The 22,794-nt window shown below is 65.3% G+C and overlaps 1 protein-coding gene across 1 annotated transcript in view; it reads right to left on the bottom strand.

The window, feature by feature from the left end:
- LOC119095112 (serine/threonine-protein kinase N2) overlaps positions 1-22,794 on the bottom strand; it is a 129,428-nt gene that overhangs the window by 29,862 nt on the left and 76,772 nt on the right. The window contains exons 6-14 of the mRNA XM_037217999.1: positions 17,920-18,004; positions 16,509-16,692; positions 15,021-15,178; positions 13,577-13,642; positions 12,480-12,604; positions 11,295-11,423; positions 10,633-10,828; positions 9,845-10,004; positions 9,399-9,501 (exon numbers count right to left, since the gene is read on the bottom strand). Of these exons, the coding sequence (XP_037073894.1) occupies positions 9,399-9,501; positions 9,845-10,004; positions 10,633-10,828; positions 11,295-11,423; positions 12,480-12,604; positions 13,577-13,642; positions 15,021-15,178; positions 16,509-16,692; positions 17,920-18,004 (1,206 nt within the window). The remainder of the gene's footprint in view (positions 1-9,398; positions 9,502-9,844; positions 10,005-10,632; positions 10,829-11,294; positions 11,424-12,479; positions 12,605-13,576; positions 13,643-15,020; positions 15,179-16,508; positions 16,693-17,919; positions 18,005-22,794) is intronic.

Genomic DNA, 22,794 nt, shown 5'->3' with positions numbered 1-22,794 from the left:
CCGCCCGCTCACCACGCGTCACTTTCGTCGACGTCGCCGTCGCTCGCCGCCGGACAGCGGACGCGGCGGCACGCGCCCCGCTGGCGAGCGTGGGAACGGCGCCGGGCCCGGCTGACGTACCGCCGGCCCGCTGCCGCCGACGCCGACCATTTGTCCGGGCGATTGCTCGCCGAGGGAGGCGGACGGCTCACTTCCAGTGACGCATCGGGACGCTTATCGCTCCTGACCGGGACCGGCCCGGCCGCGATCGTCCGCCGCCAGCGGCTCGCTGCTGCTTTGACACGCGGGAGACGGGGCACGGAGAGAGAGCGTGAGAGGCGCGGGTTCCTCCGCCGGAAGGAGTGGCGGAGCGGGGCCGGTCGCCGCCAAAGGAGCGGCCGGTCTCCAAATCTCAATCCGCCGCCACCGGGCGACCGTCAACTCACGGACGCCACAGGAGCCTGAGGTCGACCGCCACTGTGACAGCGGGCCTGGCTGCCTGCCCTCCGTCGCCAGATACGCCATCTACACAGCCGCCTCACACAAAGGTGCCAAGGCTGTCAAACAGGCCGGCGCTGGCAGACGGCGGTGGCCATACACGCGCGCACGCGGCCTGCGGCACCAGCGTTTTGCCAACAATGCGGAGTGACCCAGTCACAGCGGGCCCCAGCGACCGTCGAGGAATGTGGCCGCCTGGGAGACGACCGCCCGCCACACTTCTGACAAGCCCATTCGATTGCTAATCGATGCTCAACACGTGTAAAGATCCACTCAAAAGCCCGCGCCGCCGGCGCATCAAACGGAGCCGAGACGTCTCCGCCCGCCGCGGCGCCTGGACAGCAGCACAACCTCGGACGAGAATGACCCAAATACCGCAATCGGGGACCAGCTTCCCGAATGAAGGAGGCGTCCGAGAACGACGCCGTCCGCTGCCGGTGCCCGACGCGGAGTATCCGACCCCGGACCCGGGCGGCCGCCCTCCAGCTGCCGCCGCAGTCGGCACGTTCCGTTCCTGCCCAGCCGTGACCTAGACCCACATCGGTGTCCTGCACCTGCACCAGATCTGGCCGGCCCGGAACAGCGCGCGGAGACGGCGGACGGCGGCAGAAACGGAGCCGGGCAACACGGCCGCACCCGCCCACTCCCACCGCAGCGGTGCAGCCGGCCACAAATGTCGGCCAGCACCGACGAGGCAAGACAGGGGCGCGGACACTGCGATGCCCCACATCCGGCGCCACGTCTGCACGGCCGAACGGGCCGAATTTCCAGCTTTTCCGGTACACTGAGAACAATCTATCCATTATTATTCAGCGGTTTGAGCCACAACAATAAGCATAACCAAAGACTGACGACCTAAGGTCACTGCAAACGGACTCGGCGGCATTCGGGACACCTTGCTGACGACGTCCGGCGAGTGCGCAGTGCACGAGCACCTTTCTGACAGCGCCGGCTGGGTGACCTCCGTCCAGCGCGGCACAATACTGACGTCAAGTTAATGCTGCTGGCAACGCCGACCGAGTGACCGCTCCGTCCCGAGCCGCACAATGCTGTTAAATTAATTTGAGGGCGACGGAAATTGGGCCCGGGTGGCGGGCGACCGGTTCGGTCAGCTACCACATAGATGCTATCTCGGCGACGGCGCTCTCTCCGCTTGACATTAACGCCGGCCGGCTCTTGCCACGGCAGCGCAACTGGTGGCCGCCGCCGCAATTACCGCCGACACTTCGATGCCGATCGAGAGCTGTTAATTAACGGCCGAACTTGCACGGCCGGCACGCGGCGCACGCGCCAGAGAAAGTACAGACCACACCTGGCCGAGAGCCGCGGAGAATGTCGGCCGGGTGCCGATCGCTCCGCCGACGCGCCGGCCTGCCCACTCCTTCGCAATTCGGCGGCGTCGCGCGCGCGTCCGAGCCCCGTCCGGCCCAAGGCTACTGAGGCAATCTGCCGCCGAACGAATGCCCGGCGGCGAACAAAGCCCACCCGCGATCGCCTGGAACGGCACTGCTGGCATCGGTCGGCCTCAGCTGCGGCATGACCGGACACAGAGCTGTGACTCGCGCGGGGAGCCGCCCAGCGTTAGCTAGCGCACAATCTGGACGACTCCAGCTGTGAGATTGGTCTCCGTGCAACACAAATTAACCTCGTGAGGTGGCAATGATGCGACAAAAGGCATAACCTTTCCTTTTCCGGCTTCAGTGCATGGCGTACGCTAAAAACACGCGTAAATGATACCGTGTTAGCTACACAACAGTTTACGAACAGCCGAAGCTGCGGACCATTCTCCCCGGACCCGCTCGCGACAGCGCCGACAGATGCCAGCCTTCACGCCTGGCGCGCCGCCCAGCGTCCGTCGCAGGGCCGCGGGAGGTGACGGCGGCCTTCCGGCGGCGGCGGCGCCTCGGAGGCCGTGCCGGCGCACCGGCTGCCGGCATTAGGCGGCCGGACCGCCGCCGAGCGGGAGGCCGCCTTCCGGCCGCCGTATGCAGATGACGTGTGCTTTCCGCCGGCCGCCATGACTTCATTAGGCGGGGCGGACGGAGGCTGGCAGCCGGCGGTCCCGTCGGGATTCCCGTGCTGGGGACAGTTCGCGCCTCCCCGCCCCCGGGCCGCGGCCGAATCCTCGGTGCAGTAACGCCACGCGTCACATCTCCCCAGCACATAGCTATATGACCCAGAGAAAGCACACGTGACTTTGTGAAAGGGCGTGTGAAAGCACACGCCCTTTCCCGGGGCCGCCGACTCCCCGATGAGGGAGCAGTGTGCGCGGCTCTGCGCTGACTACGGAGCGGCACGCGCCTTCCCTCCCTTCCCCGACCACGCGGCTTCCACCCGTTGCCGTGGAGGGAGGGTAAGGAGGGCGGCCGCGCCACCCCCGGGGACCGCTCGGCGACAGCGCAGCCGGCCGGGTCCGGACGTGACCGGCCGCACCGGCGAAGGGTGCGTGTTTGATATCGGCCCGGCGATGACGTAAGGCGCTGTGCTGTCCGGCCCGACGGCCGAGACGAGCCGGCCGGTGTGTGAACAGCCAGCTCGAGAGCGGCGCGCGCGACCAGCGCGTGGGCCGGCGGACCGCCGGCGAGCCCACCGCGCCAGTTCTCAGCACCCCACCGGCGGCCGCAGCCCTCCGAGCAAACGACGACGCCCTCCGACGCGCCGGGGCCGCGCGGACGGCTCCTCAGATGAGCACGTCGTCCGGCGACGCCGCGCTGATGACGCGCCGACCGCGACGCCGAGGCGAGCGGGCCGACGGCCGGCACCTCCGCCCGTCGAGGCGCCGAACCAGCCGCCACGCCAGTGACGGGTCCGTGAGAACGTGCCGGTCACACTGACCGCTGCCGGGGCGAGTGCGGCACGCGGCGGCAGAGCAAACGGCTTCCGGACCCGGGTGCGAATCATGCCGGGGACACGGCGGTGCCGTCACGGACGGGCGGCCTGCCAGCCGGGCACGGCAATGCAGCCGGCATCACACGGAAAAACGGAACAGAACAGAACAGAGCAGCAGAGAGCGGAGGAGGGTAGAGCACAGTATAAAAGAACAGAACAGAACAGAGCAGAACAGAACGGCGCAGAAAGGAGGAGGGTAGAGCAGAGAACAGAACAGAACGGTGTAGCGCAGAGCGGGGGAGGGTAGGCCAGAGTAGAATAGAACAGAATAGAACAAAACAGAACAGAACAGAACAGAACAGAGCAGAGCAGAGCAGATCAGGGCTGGGCAGAACAGAACAGAACAGAGCAGCGCAGCGCAGATCAGAGCACAGGAGAACAGCATAACAGAGCGGAGCGGAGCAGCGCCATCCAGCCGACTGGTGGTCTGGAGGTGCGCCGACTCCCGGGCAGCAGCGGCACCGCTCTCGGCCGCTGTCGATCCGCCGCGCAGAGGACCGACGGCGGCCGGCCGCCGGCCGAGTGGCTACTCTGTTTGTCCTGGCGCGCGCGCGGTCCACTCCAGCCGAGGTCAGGCGCGCCCGCCGCGGCTGGCCGTCCCACCGCAGACCGCGGTCCTCGGCGGCACACGCGCGTCAACAGCCGACCTCAGACACGGGGCGCCATGCTGCCAGCGAGCCGGCGCCCGCCCGCGCGCGCGTGTGTGTGTGCAGTCGAGAGGGAGCGCATGAGGAGACCCCCTCAGCGCGCCGACGACCGTTTGTCAAAGACCAACACGAGGCGCGCGCGCGGCGCGGCGCTGCGCGGGGCGCAGAAGCCCTTCAAACCCGCCATTTATCGCCACGATAAACATCTGGCACCGCGAAAGAAAAGTGAAACCGCGGTTAAGCCGATCTGCATAAGGACCCGCGCAGTGATTTTCGTGCTTTAACTGCCACGAAGCGGTCCATAAATCTCCACTTTCAAACAGACGGACGGCGCGAAGGGTTGCCAAGGTCGCACCATTAAAATCAAACTGACGAAAGTCGTCTCCAACTGAATAAAGGCGAGCTCTCAAAATCGGTACCGGAGGAATCGACACGTGGCTTGCAGCGTGCCGGGACCTTGCATGTGGTCCGGTGCATCCGACCTCACCGGTCCGGTGCCGGCGGCCCGCACTGTGGCCGCGAGTTTGTCACTTGGCCGTGTGGCCGGCCGGCACCAGTAAAGTCATTAGTCACTATTACAGCTCATCGAACGCCTTTTCCGACAGCACGAAGGCCGATGATAGAAACAGTCTGTCGGAGCGGAAACGCGCGATACCTTTGGATGGCCCCCGCATTTCGTACCGCATCGTTAAAGCGATACCTCGGCTAGCCAGGACGAAGCGTCCAGTACATCAGCATGCTTCACATCGGCTCGATATAACCAAATGTATACCATTAAAGGACAATCGGAGGTCATGAATCCAACTGGAATCACAAAAATACTTCGCCGACCCCATGAAGCCGAACCCGCCGCATTCTCCGGGGTCGACACGGCGGGTATTCAGGGCAACACTACCAAAAGCCGTGACTTCAGTTCAGACGCGCGCAAAGGCACGGCTGAGAAGCTCTCCAAGAATGCGACGGATCCGAGCCACTCGGTCCACGCTGTCCGGACCGTCTGCCACCGACCCTGGCCCCTCCGGCGGCAGGAGAGGTCACGACCGTCGGCCATCGCCCAGGGCCAGGTCGGGGCGCGGCCGTCCGGCCTGCCCTTCTCCGTCTGCCGCGGCTGGCTTCAGCGGTCCGGGGCAGCACAACACAGGGCGGGGAAGCAGGCGGGCACGGCCACGGTCATCGAATTGTCGTTACGCCTTATGGGGAGTGGCGCGGTAATTGGTCGGAAACATACATACATACATACACACACGCGCGCGCGCGCTGCCACTGGAGGTGCCGACACAAGGTCGCACGTAGCCAGATATGGCCGCGTGAAAATCTGTCGCGTCATGCGTGGCCGAGTTGCGTGACAATGCCTGACCTCCATGGACGCTGAAGCCTTTGATAACTGCTTTGCAAATTGATCGTCTGTCTTCTCGTCCACTTCACGCTGAGGTTGAGCCATTTCAGATGTGGGTTAGGAGATTGTTCGTGGCAGCATCACGCTCTATTTCACGCCGCGCTCGTGTTTTGAGCCACCGCACGTGCATAACATCATGCCTGGCGTCCCTCCACGCGGCACAACGACGCGGTTTTTCCGGTCAGCAGCTCAAGAGGATAACGCGCTGCCCGGACGGGATCGCGGGCTGGTGCGGGCCGGGCCCGCTCCAACCCGCGGCCAGCGGCCAGAGCCACCCCTGGCTTGGGCCGCGGCGCCAGACCCCGCCGGCCGGAGCGGCGACACAGACACAGAGCGTCCGCCCAGCGTCCGCAACGGCGCGGGCGCGTGACACCCGCCCGCGCCGGTCTGCACGGTCCCGGGTCGAACAAGGTCGACTGTTGCGCGCGGTCCCGATTCGAACAATGGCCGCGACCCGCACCGCTGTCAGCCCGGCTGCCCGGCGCATCCGGCGGTGTTTGCGTCCGCGGCCGGCGGCCCGCTGCCTAACCGGCCAGCGGCCGATAATGACCGGGTCGCCGGCGAAGCGGAGCCGCGCCGGCCGCCCGACACGGCCCTCTGTGAGCGCGCGCCGCCTCTAATGACACTCAAACACCGTGATCGGCCACGCCGGCGCCGTAATGAGCGCGATCGGGTAAACAGACGCCCGTGTCCCGGCACGAGCGTCGGCACGCCGCGGCACGGCGCCGCTCAGGCCGGGCCCGAAGACGAACAGCGTGCCCGAGCGCCGGCAGACGGCTTTCACTCGGGATAACCGAGAGGAGAAGGGCTACACAGGGGCTGGGGAGCCTCCCCGACGGCTGGGTTTGGTCGTCGGACAGCACCGTGAAGGTGACGTTTGCCGCCGCTGCCCGCACGCTCTCCCATCGCCGACGGCAGCTCTACACAATGTGTCCATGGACTGTAACACCTACAAAAACGGCGCCTGTCCTTTCACGGATTCGGGAGTAGTTCACGCTTCTACAATCCTTTGCGCTACTGAGAAGGCCACGTATCCCGTTCGGTTTCGTCAGCCGAGCAAAAACGCCGTCGAATCAGCGCGCAGCCACCCCATGACGCAATTCGACAACGTAGAGGACGTCACCGTCGGCCCTCAGCCGAACCAGACCGAACGTCCCGGCCATCACTCAGCGGTGATGGATGCCGCGTATCGGGTCTGCAGCCGCCCGCTCTGTTGATCCATCACACACACGGGCGCAGACCCAGAGCCCGCACACAGCCCGGCCCCGATCGTGCGCCCATTAGCCAACCGGCGCCGATTAATTCCGCGCGTGACCGCGGCGAAATCGGCACGGCGGCCGACCTGCGGCCAATCTCTCTTAAAGAAACACTCGGCGACAGAGCGCTCGCCCGGTGTTAACGAGCGCCGCTGCTCGGCCGCACACAACAGCTGGGCAGCCCAACGGCCGGGCGGGGGCGGGGGTTGCGACCGCGAGCACGACAGAGAAACGCCAGTGCCGCCGTCGGTCGTGCTTCGGTTCGTTAGCGCGGGTGACACCGCCCGTGTGCTAACTGTGCAGCCTCGCAAGTCATTTCAAGATTGTGACCGAGGAAAGTTGCAACAAACGGTTAGTGCCTTTGCAGCTTTTTCATTTGCGGTTCGCGTGGCAGTTTCACGGGAGCGAGATATCTCCCTCTCGTCTTGTAAAACTCCAGAAGCTGGTCGCCTTCTCCCCAGTCCACCAGCCGTCATACAGCCAAATCAGCATCATTGCAACACGGCACCCGAGCAGCAGCCGGCGCCATTACGACAGTGACACGCTAAACGCTCTTCGCGGGCGGCTGCGTGCGACAAATGGCAGCGCATTCGGGGCGTGACCTCCAGCTGATGCCCTCGTGCAGGCGGCGTGCAGGGCGTCACACGGCGTCACGCGCCGGCAGCGGGGCCGCCCCAGTCACGCCGGCGCCAGGTCAGGCCGGCCGGCCCACACTCTGTCGGACGCCGCGGCCCACACGCGGCTGCTCGTCGCGCAGGTGCCGGCCGGTCTTCAAGCCGCCGCTCCGTCGGACCTCGCGCTGCACAGGCGCGGTCGGCGTGCGGACCAACCGACCGACCTCCGCCGAACTCGCGCTGTGTTGCGCCCTGTTTTGATACCGCTACCTTTCAGACGCGATCGCGATGAATGAATCCTCAGAAGCTAGGGCCACGAAGACGAGCCATCGCCCATAATCACTACCTCTCGCCTCCAACACGAAGCAACGGCACGAAACCGTCGCCGGTACCAGTCTGCCCCGGCTGAAACACCGGCGGCGCCGGGGTGAGCGCTCCGGAACGGCGCCGCCGCCGACCACGGTGGCCGGCCACCTCGCAGCAGGCGTGCGCGGCACGTGACCCGGCGTGTACACTCCAGCGGCGACGGCCGGCCCCTCGGCGCGCACGCGTCTCACGCGGCCGAGAGAGCGGTCCGGCTCGGCGCGCGCCGCCCGGCCGCGCGCGCGCGCACGACAGACACAATCTCCCCGGCCGCCGGACGTCACGACACGCACCCGGCGGCGCTCCCGGCAGCAGCGGCAGCGCTCCGGGAGGCAGCGGCCGGTCCGCGACCCTTTCACCCCTGCCGGCGGGGCACCCGGGCGGCGACGGCCGACCGCCTGCCGCGCCAGCCGCCACGTACGCCGCCGCCGCCTCCGGGGCACTCGCCAGGTAACGAGACGCTGGCGGCGGCGGCGGCGGCGGCCGGGGCGAATCGGTGAAGACATCACGGAAGGCGGCTGAAGCGCGTGAGGCGGGCCGGTCCGTTTTCGCCGTATGATTGGCCTGTCTCCACTGACGGACGGCTGATCCGGGCCAGGCCGGCGGTGAGTGGTGAGGTGAGGTGAGGTGAGGTGAGGTGAGGTGAGGTGAGGTGAGGTGAGGTGAGGTGAGGTGAGGTAAGGTGAGGTAAGGTGAGATAAGATGAGGTGAGGCGAGGCGAGGCGAGATGAGGTGAGGTGGGGTGGGGTGAGGTGAGATGGGTGAGGTGAGGCAAGGCAGCGCAAGGTAAGGTAAGGTAAGGTTAGGTAAGGTAAGGTGATGTGATGTGATGTGATGTGATGCGAAGTGAGGTGAGGCGAGGTGAACCGGTCGGCCGACGGCTATAAACATCGAACGATCGGGTCACTCAGTTACTTGTCCACCATCATTACTTCAGACGCCTTGCTCAATGAACGAGCAGCCGACACGCGACCACGAGAGAATCGAGCCCGGCACCGGCCGGCGGGCGGCCGCCGGCGCTGAGCGGTGCACCTATCGTCCCACGCAGTCCATCTTTCCCAGCCGCGGCCGCGGCCACCGCCCGGACCGGCCCCGGCCGGTCATAGCGATCATGTCCTCCGCCGGCGGAGGACATGATCGCGACTACTGCCGAAGCGCCGCCGCCGTCGGCCCGGCCGTGTCGTGCGTGACTCAGCACCGTGGTCGGCAGACGGACGGACGGGGTTGCGGTGGACGGAACGGCCCAGGCGGCCGCCGCATCGGCCCGATCCCCGGCTGGCGCCGCGCCGTCCCGCGCCTCGCGTGCAGAGCGGCAGTGGCCGCTCGCGATCGCGCCCGCTCTGTCACGCGGCAGCGGGCCCCATGGCAAGGCCGCATCGGGGCGGACCGATCGGCGCGCATGAGCGGGCGAGCGACGGGCACGCCAGCGACATCTCGAAGCGATGCCAGGAACTACGGCTGCCGAGGATCCTCCGCGAGGCGAAACGCGAGAGGTCCGTCCTCCGTATATTGTGAACATTGTCGATACCAACCGCCCAGCAAAAACTGCCAACGTCCACGGAATTTGAACGTCTTTGCCAGACCGAGACGACCTCCAACTTCTCCCGCAGCTCACCGACGGTGCGTTCCAATCACCACTCCAGCGATGAAGGAGCCCTTTCGTCGCCTCGCAGACGATCGCAGCGCCATCGCCCGTTCTCGCAGACAACCGCAGCCGCCGGCGGGCGCCACCAGATGGCAGCAGCGGCGGACTTACCTTGGCCAGCGGTTCGGTCGGCGAGCCCAGCTTCGGCGGCACGGTGGGCGTGGGGACGGCCAGCGGCTTCCGCATCCCGTGTAAACTGGAGCTCGACGATAAACTGCAACAGGCGCCGAGACATTGGACCAGGGAGTCCATGGCAACCACGCAACAAGGCCGCAAGGAAAACGAGATCGCCTGGCTATGCAGTCAACAAGTCCAAAACGGCCATCGCTCGCATTGGTGATTGCAACCAAGTAACAGGTCACAAACCAGTGTGCTAAAATACACGGCCGGCACCAGCCCCGGCGGATTTGAGTGTTTGGTGGGCGTTGGGGCGGTTTTGACCGCCTCTGACATGGCGGGTACAAGGTCGGCAATAACCTGGGCGTGTGTGAATACATGGTGGACGAAGCGGTGGTTTTGACCGCCTCTGACATGGTGAGTAAAAGGTCGGCACTAACCTGGGCGTATGTGAGTATATGGTGGGCGGCGGTGTGGTTTTGACCGCCTCTGACATGGTGAGCGGTCGGGCAGCGCCGCCCTCGGCCGGCGTCAGCAGCTCGGCCGGCTCCATGTCGTCGGGCACCGAGTCCAGCCGGCCCAGCGGCCGCTGCAGCGTGCCTGGCGAGCGCGCGCACGCGCAAGTCAGTGACAGCCTGGCGCCGGTCCAGCCCAGCACACGCAAGGGACGGAACAGGAAAAGACAAGACGGCACGCCAGTCCCTTGTCTTGCGAGTTTGCCGTGCACACATTGCCCGCTGAACGAGCTATCAAAGGTGCTCAACGGGAGCAATGCACACGAGACAGGAGTTCGTGATGACACCGCGTTAGAATGAATCATTCTGGATGTAGCGCCGGGTCTAACAGACATTACTTGGCTTAAAAGCATCCGCAACGGAGCCAAGTGGGTTATAAAGTGACCAGCAACGCAACACCTCAAGCCGACTTAGCTTTGACACAACACGTCCTACACCCACGGTCCCGGCACCGACCGCGCTAACAGGACCGTTCAGACGGCCTCTCGCCGCCGGACACGTCCCTCGACTTGAACATCCGGAGTCTATCTAGGTATGAGGAAGCGCCTCGTCACCCCTCCCCTTCGCCTCCCCCGCCGGCGACCCACCACCCACAGCCTGACGACGCCGGCCCGGGGTCGCCCCGTCGCCCTGCTCCGGCGCGCACTCACTGCTCTGGCTGGACGGGCCCTGCTCCGGCGCCTGCGCTGCCCGCCCCTCCGGCGCGCACTCACTGCTCTGGCTGGACGGGCCCGAGGAGGCCTCGTTGCCCTGGTCGGCCGGCAGATCTCGTCGCATCAGCCGACCCCACGTGGCCACGTTGATGTTCATCTGCTTGGGGCGCAGGATCGTCTTGCCCTTGTGCTTGAAGATCTTGCGCTGGCGCTGCAGCTTCGGCCGACGCGATATCATCGGGTTCAGGAATTTTATCTGCGGTGGCAGCACACAGTAAAACTCGGAGCCGAGCGTGAGCAAACACGGGAAGATGGCAAGACACGTCCAGCTGGTGTATGAAGCTGTCACCACAGATCCTGCGCGGGGGCGAATGACGCGCGGGATACGAACGACACATGCGAAGACCGAGCATCAAAATCGGGTGCATCGACCGAGGCGGCGTCCTTCAGACCACGAGACCTCCATCAGCTATCACCTGTCCAATCATGACACCGCCGAATCCAACCCGACCAACCCACACAGACTTCCACAGCAGCTGCTCTAAAGGCTGCGCTGAACACCTCGTCGGGCCACCCTTTGTGAACTGCGGCTGGCGAGCGCATGGCTCATATCAGCGCCGGGGGCTACAGCGCCCGCCCGCTGGGACCCGAACCCGGATCTCCCACGTGTAAGCCGACCGCGCCGCCAACTCGGGCCAGTGCGGGCGCAGCGGGCGGCGTACCTCTGCGAAGAGCAGGCCCTGCGGCTCCAGCTGAAGCGCCATGCCGTCCCGCACGTCATCGATAAACTCCTCCAGGCGGAGGAACTTGACGGCGCACAGCGACCGCCAGTCGCGCCAGTAGATGTCCACCTGGCGGGCGTGTGTCATGTCATGTCATTGGGACTTTACGACGCACTCAGCTGCTGAGGCTATATGGCGTCGCCTGCCTGTCACCCTGGCAGGAAGGGCGGGCACCGCGGGGAATCCAACCCCGTACCTCTGGTTTCACAGACGTGTAGTGGTTAACGCAGACGCGTTAACCACGACGAAGCGTTAGCCACTACACTACCGGCACCCCACCTGGCGGGCGAGTCGCCGGTTTAGTTTGCTCGCGCCGCGAACGGGGTGCAGCTGGCGCACGGCGAGTGCGCCATACATGTACGGAACTCTGGCCACGCGCGTGTGGAGTACACGTGTCACTCCACACATCGGCGCACGGCCCCACGTACACACATCGCCACCAAATTCAGAACTATCAGAATGGTCGGCAACATTATATACAATTAGTAAAACTTTCTCGGCACCTGTCGCGAACGAAGCACACATTTTCGCGGCCAAACGATCACCCTTTATCATTCCTCACACATCTCCGTATTTCAATGGGGGGGGGGGGGGGAAGGGGGGGGGCTGGGATGTGTTACACGAGGGCAGGAGTCGTCCCAGGTCGCACCAGTACGTCAGGTAAAGTGCACATCTCACAAGCACGTTACGTAAGGTGAAGAGCACCCACAGCCCCGCAAACCCAGCGCAGGAAGAGCCCCAAAATGACGTCATGAACCGTTCCCTGCCGACGGTGTAAATCGCACATCACCCACGACGCCAAACGATCGTACGGACGTGCAGCCCAAGTCACTGAACTTGGGCTGAGAACCTGTCCGACCCCGGCGTGACCTTCCCGCCTCACACGCACGCTCACGGGGTTCATTCTGCCCCAAACAATTCACTACCTTGACCCCGCCACATCGCCAACTTCACATGGGCCTGTCCAGAGTGAAAAAGAGGCCACAGTCCTGAGAGCAAAAGAGGAAAACCGGCGCCCGGTGCCGCCCCACCTCAGCAGCCAGCACCGGTCCCTCCGTGCGCACGGGGAGCTCGGTGACGCAACTCGTCCCGCCCTCCGCCAGCGAGCCGGCGCCGGCCACTGACCTCGAGCTCGCGCGACTTGTCCAGGTCGATGGAGAAGCGCTGGTCCCACGCCTGCTGGGAGCACGCCTTCCAGCTGGTCTGGCCCACCGTCACGTTGTCCAGCTTCAGCACGGCCATGATCTCGTCTGGCGGCACATGGCGCGCCGGCCGCCCGTCAGCCCGAACGCGGCCCGAGTACGGCCCGAGCACGGCCCGAGCACGACCCGAGTACGGCCTGATCACGGCACGAGTACGACTCGAGCACGGCCCGAGCATGAGCCGAGTGCGACCCGAGCACGGCCCGAGCATGACCAGGGTGCGGCCCGAACACGGCCCGAGTGACTTGGGCACCGCTTGGGTTTAGCCCGAGCACAATGCGGATGACGGGGCAGTGTGGCACGGCTTGTGGCGACGGGCGCGCGCGGCGCGGAACGGCGTGGAGGAGAGCTGTTGGAAACGGAGGTGTTCCACGACACAACTGGGCAAAGGATAGGACCGGAAGTGATCCTCGGGCAACAGCTGACGAGGCTTTCAGCCAGATGACTAACGAGACAAGTCGAGGGCCGTGCAGAAACGAGTGCGAGACGCCAGTCGAACAGCATGCACGCATCTCAACCCGGAGACAACGGTCACGAAAACAACGCCCCAACAGGCAAGAGCGCCACTCAGCCCCGGTTCAGACAGACATCGAAAGAGTAACAGAAGCCCCAGCAGAGCCGAAAGAAGACGACAGAACGACGGAAGGCTGGGACAGGGTCCCCGCGCGGCAGCGGCACGGTGTCAGGGCTTCAGAGAAAGCAGAATCCACTCGGCATGCTGTCAATAACGCACTGGCCGCAACAGCTTAACGTCTACCATGCCGAAGTGATGATGCCTTGTGTCACCACCCAGTGCGGGGGCCGACCAGGTTCCACGATGCGTAGAATTAATTGCAACGGACACTTGAACCGCCGTAAACGACGGCACGTTTCGCAGAGCAGGTGGCGCCGCCGAGCCGTGCCGCCGCCGCAACGGGACGGGGGTGGGGCGGGTGGGAGGGCCGCGAGGACAGCCAAAACGAGAGACACAGAGACAGAGAGAGAGAGACAGCGCCGGAGGAGACGGGCCGAGAGACTTACTGGAGGCGAGCTCGGCGGAGCGCGGCAGACACGGGTTGTTGAGCACCTGCCGCACCAGGCCCGGGTCTGGCGGCACGCATGCGGCCGAGCAGCGGCGCACGGTTAGTCAGTGTCGACCGGCCGGGCCGCGCGCGGCCGCGTGCAGCGCCCACCGTCACGGGGTGCACGGTGCAGGGTGCTGGGTGCGGGGTGCAGGGTGCAAGGGCGTGGGGCACAGGAGAGTGCCGGAGCGAGGGCGGGCGGGACAGACGACGTCCGGGTCTCTCCGGTCTTTTACTCTCTGGATCTTTTTAGCACGTGCTGTATTGCTTCAGGGAATCAAATCCTCGTTTTTATTAACAGTGTTTTGCTCTAATGCTTCAAGGTGTGGAGGAAAACGGTCACTGTTTTTGCACTCCTCAGTTTTGCATGAGCTAAGGCTCCGCAGCGACGAGCCTTTAAGCTGATAGATTTCACTCCAGTTAAGTGAGCACCGAATCGAGCAGCACACAACTCTGGTGCACATGTCTAATCTTTTTGAGAGGTCAAAGTGAAAGCAAGAAAACTGAGCACGCCAGAGCCGCGGGAGCCTCGCCGACGCCGCCTGACGCAAGTGCCCGGAGAGGACGAGTGTGCTCGGGATGAGGGCGCTCGGGACGGACACCAGCCAGAACTATGTGCAGCGCGGGAGTGATATTAGTCAGATGAAACACTCGGACACATGCCTAGTAAGCTACGCTTAGTTTCCAGCTATGGACAGCCCGCGAAGAACGGCATACGCACGGTTCAGCGCTCGGCGCCCATTCAAGATCACCGACCGGCTAGTTATCGCACACTTGATTACGTTAAGTTTATGTGGTGGTGTCTCTCGCATACACATTGCCGCTTAATTGCATAATGACGACTCAGGCGGGATGAAGCTAACATGGCGACAGATATGTACTCGCGTCGCCCGAATGCAATGAGATCCATTTAGTTAATCCGCACCTTCAGTATTTTATTGCAGTCATTGGGTTTGATTTATTGCTGTCTGGTTGTTGAATAGGTCTGAACCCCCTTTCAGCTCATTAGTAGCCCTGTGGGTCAGGACAAGCGCTCTGATGTACGTTAACCCGCGGACACCATTAGTACGTCTTGTCAGCGCTCAGGACCGCGCGAGTTCGGCGCGGCAAAAACCGCCGACAGCGGCGATGACAACGCGTAACGCCCGGCGACCAAAAAAGCCCCGCAAAAACCGGCGTCGCCCCCAGCTGCGCAGGCAGGACAGCACACCCACAACCCGGCGCTCCACATGCGACATGCGTGCACAACTGCCCCATCCAGGCGAGCGCCACACAGACACCGGCCACCGGCACTGAGCGGGCGGGCCGCCGCCAGCACACCCGTGCCGCAGCGCAGCCCTCGCCGTCCGCGCGCCACATGCGCCGACTACGCGGCGCGGCGCGGCAGGCGCGCGCGCACTCACTGCTCGTCTCGTCCTTGACGCTGTAGGACTTGGAGGACGAGCGGCCGGTGACGCCCTTCATGAAGAAGCGCAGGTCGGACGGACTAGATATGCTGTGCGCAGAGTCGCGCCGGGACCGGCCCGGCACCTCCTCCAGCAGGCCCTGGCAGCCGAGCAGCCTGCCACCGGGGGGACACAGTCAGTGACACTGGCGGGGACCGGCCCAGCACCTCCTCCAGAGGCTCCGGCAGTCCAGCCATCTATTCTGCACGGAGAGATCAGAGACACTTCTAGGTCCCTCCTGCAGCCAGGCAGACGGCTCGCAGCGGTTGACACCCCCCACCGCCAGCCGACGCGGAGAGAGGCCAGTGTGACAGAGACACGAACACCGCCACCGGCACCAGCCGGACACGTCCCGGCCTGCGTACCGGGTGGACGGGCGCCCGCCCCGGCCGGCCAGCCGGCTCCGGGGCTCGGCCGGCGCCGCCGCTCCCGATGGCGCAACGCTCTGACGTGTCGATACGCCGACGACGCCGCGCAACACGCCGTGCGCCGCGCCGTCCTGTTGACGCAGCGGCGCGCGGCGCGGGGCCCCACGCACCTGTGACCGCCACCCCCAGAGCGCTGCGCCGGGCCACGGAGCGGCATCCACCCGGCCACCCTCGCGGTGCGGCCAGTCACGTGCGGGGCACACGCCTGCCCGTACACAAGCGCATCGCGAACATCCGTCACCCAACGCCCCATCCCTTCCTCCGTCGCCGACTGCCGCCGGACGCACTGCCCCTCCCCATCGGCGCGCGCGCCGCGCCCCAACCGTGGGCGTTGTATGTCGACAGGCGGCGTGCGGCCGGTGATTCAGAGCACGCGCGGCTCCACCAAGGTCAGCGGGGCCGGCGCAGGAACACTTGCCGCCGCCGCCGGCCGACGGCGCCGGCCGCCACTTGTTTCATCACCCCGGCCGGGCGCCGACAGAGTCGGACAGGCCCACACGTCGGCACAGTGAACAGTCGCCGCCTGCCAACGGCGCCAATTTTGCGCAATCGAGACGGCGGCTGTTGGCGGTGTGGGATTTACGGGCGCGTCAGCGTTGGGCGATTTTGCGCCAACCATGACGGCGACTGCGATCTGCGTCAGTCCGCATTAACGGATCACATCTAATGCCAGTCTAATGAAGGACACGATCTGCGCACAGGCATCCACGAGTCAACTCCCACACTCATCCACGAGTCGAGTCTCACGACCGCACAGTCGCACCGCCAGGCGCCGAGCACACCACCAGCACACGCCCACACATCTCGCCGACGAGACGCCGCCGAGCCCGCCCGCTCAGCGACGTCGACGCTTCTGCCGACCGGGCATTCCGGCAGTGTCGGCCGGCCTCTGGACCTCGCTGCCGCCCGCGCGCCGGTGGCGGTCACCGCTCGGGTCACCGCTCGGTCATCGCTCGGGTCACCGCTCGGTCACCGCTCAGTCACCGCCCGGTCACCGCGCGTCACCGGCGCCACTCACCGCACTTCCAGCTTGCCGGTGACGGCGGCCGTCTTCACCACGCTGATGCTGGGCCGGTAGCCGGACGCGGCGACGTTCTCCTTGACCTCGCTGGAGCGGCGGAAGTTCTCCAGACTGGCCGAGTTGGACGACGGCGACTGCACCTGCTCCAGGTCCTCCTTCAGCTCCGACGCCTTGATGGAGCCTGGCGCCGGGCGAGGACCGACCCGCGGACGTTAAGCACAGCACAGCACGTCACGCAGCACAGCACAGCACAGCAGCAAAGCACAGGCGACACTCCCCGCCGCTGCGGGGAGTGTAGCTGCGCTGGGCAACGACAGCCAAACACCATCACCGGTCCAGATATCATAGCTATAAAGCTGTACATGGATATCTAATGAACTGCAACAGAACCAGCGACAGCGTATTAAGAACGTTTGTGATGTGGTGGGGCGGTATGGCAAAACAAGTGCTGTGAGCCCCGAACTCCTAGACAATATCGAATGCCTCTGCTAGTGCCCTGACCAACAACAGCAAACGGACAGGGCGCCTGAAAAGACACTAAACCATTGCTGTCTACGAGGCAGCGAGTTCATTTGGGGATTTCTGAACAGCAGGAACCTGTGTCGAGACACTTCTACCCAGACGTCAACAGTCACGGTCCTCGCCCGGCTCTCGACAGCCCTCGACCAAACCATTAGGAGCAGTTTAATGGAAGCAGCTGATTGAAAACACCGGCACCAAACTGGAAATTTGTCTTTCAACCTTTCTGAGTCAGCTACATACTCTGGCTGTAACGACCGTTCAGCAGTCTGTCCAAGCACATCTCTATCGTTACGGAGTTCGTTTCGCCAGCTATCTGCGTTCCGACTGCTAGGGTCTGTTGCAGGGTACAACGGAGAGCTTTCGAAATGCTGCGCGCCAACTGCGTACCACTTGCGTAATTTCGCAACTGATAAAAGCCGGCCAACGAGAAGAAATCGCGCCCGAGTTGCGACACGCAAACTCGCGCCCAGCAGTACACAGCACCCCTACGGCACAGATGGAGACGCACTGGAGACGCACTTAGAGACGCACAGATGGAGACGCACTTAGCAAATTTCACAATTGGGTGCTCTAAACAACAAGGCACTTGCAAAAATACACCTGCAAAAATACATCAAGACACAAGGCCGCGTAGTCTAAACGTGAAGTCATCCAAGTTTCAGTCGTTCTAGACCGCATCCCGGCACCTTCCGGTCTGGTTTAATGTGATGTTCGGGTCCGACAAAGTATAGCATAACAAACATCATCTGGCCACTTCTTATCTGATGACTCAACAAATCCCTGGTCTCAAGTCGGACCAGGTCAAGTCGCCATGTCACACCCCTCGCGCCCTCCGGCCCGTCTCCGGTCAGCTGAGGTCGGAGGTCGCGACCCCGCGGCGGCTCACCGGGCGGCAGCTCCTTCCGTCTCCGGTCCAGCGAGAGGCGCAGCAGGTCCAGCTTGCGGCTGGACTCCTGCAGACTCTGCTGCGCCTGCCGGACGCGCACACCGCCGTCAGTCGGGACACACATGAACACTATCTCCTGCTCTCTCATACGCTCTGGCTCTCTGGCTCTCGGATTACCGCTGGTACTCGTGGTGCCTGTAGATTTCGCGCCATGAGATGGTGTTCCCATCACCCCCCCCCCCCCCCCCCTCTGGAGTTCAGATCACAGGGTCTCAGGTGCCGAGCAGTGCATCTGCCTGGATTTGTGACCAAACTTGTGAGTTGATGTTTACAGCCAGCATTGGACGGCTGTTAGTATTCAGTCGAACGGACTGATCAAAACGGGGCATGACGACTGAGGTTGTTCACAGGGCATGAGGTCACGGCCACAGGGCATGAGGTCAAGGTCACAGGGCATGAGGTTGTTCTGGTTCAGTTGTGCGAGACATACACATCAGCCGCAGGCGCACACGTGTCATACATCCGCGCGTATTCATCTGTACGAGGACACTAACAGAAGGCTGCGCACACACGTGCCATATTCGAGTAGTTAAAGCTAGTCGACACAACAACACTCTTCACGAATGACAGCCACTACATGCCCCTCGCTCCAATCCTGCAGCAGTGTCACGTGACCAGCAGCAGCCAATGGTAGGCCACCGTTAATAATAGATCATCATCGTGTCAGAATGAGCCCGCAGCGAAGCGCGCCAGCCCTGGCCGACAACGGTAAATGCCCGCTGACATGCACCAGCTTCGCAAGGGCACGTCGCGAAGCAGGTGTGACATGTCGCGGCGTTCGTCGCTCCCGCTGATATACTGCCGACAGGCGGGCCGTGACCTCCAGCTGGGCGTGCCAGCCCGCGGCCGGCGCTCAGCCAGGAGCGTCAACGGACCGCGGGGGAGCGCCGACCGACACCTGCCCTCCACCGGCACGGCGGGGCGGGGCGGCCGGGCGGCGGCGCGACACCAGGCGCACGCCATGGGCGGCACGACACCAGGCGCGCGCCATGGGCGGCACAACAGGCGCATGCCATGGGCGGCACATCAGGCGCGCGCCATGGGCGGCACGGCCGACCCACGCTCAGCCGTGGCCACCATGCCGCGCCAACAGGCGGCTCGCCTTGCACGCGGCTCCTGACGCGAGGCTCGAGCGGAACACAAACCGCGCCGCTCACGCCGAGCGGCGCCGGCGGCGGGCGCAGGGCCTGAGCGGAACAGCGGGACCCACTCGCGGCTCACGGTCACCTCACGGGTAAGCGAGGTGACCAGACCTGGCAGCAAGCACATGCGGACAGGCTTCACCACCGGCTGTCGCTATGGACCGGCCGCACTGCCGCCGGCGAACGGACCCCGGAACGGTGTGTACCCGTGCCCCAGGCTCCACGCAGTCTACCATGGCTATGCACGACGAGATCTCAGTGTGCACCTCAGGGTGTAGTTCTATCCCAGCATAACCGAGCAATTATTGTTGTGGAAAACACATCCACCGGCGCAGAGCCAATAACGAACAAAGGTCGCTCAGGGACGTTGCCGACGAGTTCTGTTCAGCAGAGCTTAGTGCTTTGCACGCTCAGAGGTGCTATGGGCTCTGAGTTTGACCGCAGTGGAGAACTCAAAAGAAAAACGACCACCATGGTGCTCTTCGAACGCGCGACTTCCAGGCCAAAAGACGGGACCTCGCCACTGAGAGTGAGCAGCGCGGAGCACCCGAACCTCCGACGGAACCGACCACCACAAGCGATGCCGTCCCCGGCAGCCTCCCCACCCCGAGCACCCCAGCATCACACAGAGCCTGCCGGCCGACCTCAGCGGCGGCCGGCCCGCCGCTCGCCCCCGCCGCCGGCGTGACCCGCCCGCCCGGACGTCGCACGCGCTCAGGCCGACACCTGTGGCGGTGCGTGCGGCGCTGCCGGAGGCGCGACAATGGAGCCGCATCCGGCGGCCTGACCCACTCCCGTCAGGCGACTGTCGGGGGGCCGAGGCGCCGACATCTGTCAGGACAAGCGCCCGTTGCATAACGGCACGGAGAAGGCACAGATACGCCTTCTTGCTGAAGTGCGCTAAAACGGGCTGTATAGGCGTCAGGTGTCCTCTGAAAGGCAGTATGTGGAGCACGCTTCAATGAGAGGCACCAGCGTACCATTGCCGGCACCCGTCGAAAGGGGAAGATGGTTTGCGACCATTCACCACTTACGTCCCAATATCAACACTCAGCCTCAGCAACATGCAGCAACTAAAAAACCGACTGCCTCGAGCCACGTCCCTCTCCCTCGAGCCTACGCAGTTCGCCGCCGCCACCGTCTTTGTCTTCGGCGGCGGTGCGTCACTTCCGACAGTCGGGTGGCTTCGCAGCCGGCGGCGACGCGGCAGCTGGGCCGCTCCACAGCTGCGCCGCGCCCGGAGCCGGCGCCACGGCCCCTCCCCACCCGCGGCCGGCAGCCGGCGACACAACGTCAGCACTTATTCAGCGTCCGTGTTTGAGAGGCGCCAAGCCACGACACGACGGTAGATTCCGCGATTTAATGCGGGAATTCATCTCAAATTGATCAACGGACAAGCTTACCCCAAAGGGCACTCGCAGCCCAGGACATCTTCACTGCCTAGTGCCTTGATAATTCGGCGGAACCCGGCTGGCAGCAGGCAGCGTATCCTCTCGTAAAACCATACTGGTCAGGACAGGCCGTAGCCAGGGTGAACCAGCTGAACAGCGGTGGCGCGCCAGTGTCCCGCCACCACGGGTCTGGGCTCCAGTCCGAAGGAATATGAGCGGCAGTCACCAGTCGCTTACGGCCTAGTCGTTCCCAAACGAACAGCGGCCGCATACACTGGTCACCGGCTCGTGGGCGTCGGTCCAGCAAAGCACGCAGAGAGGGGCGGTGGCCGAGCCAGCCTCCTCTTCTCACGCACCACGACCACCAGGACCCTCCCTCGTTTCCTCCCGACCCCGGCAGCGGCGGCGGTACCTGATCCTCCAGCGAGGCGCGGCGCAGCAAGGTCGCCTTCAGCGCCGCCACGCGGTCGGCCGGGCCGGCGCGGTAGTGCCGCTCGCCGCCGCCAGAGGCGTTGCGCGCCGTCTCCATTAGCGAGATGGAGCGCTGGAAGAACAGCTGCTTGAGCGCGCGGCGGCGACGCGCGAACTCCAGCAACTCCTCGACGGAGCGTGAGCGGCGCGGCGGCGGCGGCTCGTCATCCGGTGAGTCGTCGCCGCTATCGCTCAGCAACTCAGACTCGCTGTAGAAATCGCCGCCCGACGACCCCGACGAGCCTGACGAGCCCGACGAGTCTGCGGAGCCGCTCGAGCCGGACGACGACGAGCTGTCCGTGGAGCTGGAGCTGGTTTTGCGCGCCGCGTGCTGCTGCGCCACACAGCGCAGCGCCAGCACCGCCTGCTGCAGCCGGTTGAGCCGGTTGAATCGCGCCGCCCGCTCGGCCGCTATCGCCGGCGGCTGCCTCTCGAAGCCGCCGCCCGAATCCGACGGCCCCGGCTCCAGCTCCGGCTGGGGTCCTGACTCCGGATCCGGCTGGGGCTCTGGCCCCGGCTCTAGCTTGGGTTCCGTCGCCGGCTCCGTCGCCGGGCCCGGCCCGGGCGGCTTGTAGATCACCGTGGACGCGCTGTTGGAGCTGGCGCCGCTCTCATCGCTGTCCGAGTACACGGCCTGCGCGTGCAGCGCCGACAGCCGCGGCACCAGGTCGGGCAGGTGCGGACGGGACAGCCGCCGCGGCGCCGCCTCGTCGCCCAGCACCGACAGCTCGCTGCGCGCCTTCTGGCCCGGCCGCAGGCGCCGGTAGCCGGCCCTGCCGCCGCCGTCCGTCACCGACACGTTGAACAGCGACTTGGACTTCCATGAGGTCTGCTTGAGGCGGGCGCGGTGGCGCGCGTCGTCCGCCGGGCCCACCTTGCGCTTCTGCTTGACGCGGTCGACGAGTCGCGTCCAAAATCCCTTGGCCTTCAGCACGTACCGGCCGTACACGTCGGCCATGGTGGCAGCGGCGGCGGGCGACGCTCACGAGCGCCGATCGATGCCGGTCCTGACAGGCGGAGCGAGCGCCGGCCGGCGCGGCGCGGCTTCACGTGGCGCCGGGCAGAGCGCGCCGCCGGCTGCTCAGAGCCGGGCGGTCGACAGAGCGGGGTCTCCGCGGCGAGGACGGCGGCGGCGCTGGCGTCCGGCACGCCGATTTACCACACTTGGCGCCGCAGCACTGACGCGGCTCGAGCCGCGGCCCGGTGGTCGCGCGCGCGCCGCCGCACCGTCGTCGGTTCACTACCACCGTCCACCTCCTGCCGCCCGCCGAGCCGCGACACACGTCCGTCGTCTGTCCGGCGGTCGCAGGTCACTCACGAAAAGCTCGGCACGTCCTCACCGAACCGGTCCTGAGGACGCCGTCGCGTCCCTCAGCGTGACGTGCCGTCTATACCGACGGCCGGTCCGTCCACCACTCACGCCTCCACTGAGCCGGGCCCGAGGGGCCCGTCGCGTCACGCACCTCGCCGGCCCGCTCCACCCGACACACGCGTCCCGGCGGCGCTCTCACGCGCCCGACACGAACCCCGGCGGCGGCGGCAGGCCGGCTGGCTAGGCGTCACTCGGTTCGCTCTGCGCTGCTCGACCGGCCGGGCCGGGCGGCGGGCGAGCGGACACTGGCGGCCGCCCGCACGTGTCGACACGGCGCCATCGATCGCGCCCGGCGCCGCAGGTGGCGCCGCCGACCCAGCTGTGGCATCGCTCGGGCCGGCCGCCCCGGTCGGGGCAGCGACGCTCGGCCTGGCCCGGTCGGGGGAGCGACGCCCGGCCTGGCCCGGTCGGAACGCAGCAGTGTCACTCACGGCTCCAA

This window comes from Pollicipes pollicipes, unplaced genomic scaffold (assembly GCF_011947565.3).
Source record: "Pollicipes pollicipes isolate AB1234 unplaced genomic scaffold, Ppol_2.1 Scaffold_4219;HRSCAF=4965_pilon_pilon_pilon, whole genome shotgun sequence".
Taxonomy (NCBI): domain Eukaryota; kingdom Metazoa; phylum Arthropoda; class Thecostraca; order Pollicipedomorpha; family Pollicipedidae; genus Pollicipes; species Pollicipes pollicipes.
The sequence above is the reverse complement of the archived record's forward strand: the minus strand, read 5'-3'. Positions and strand labels throughout refer to the sequence as shown.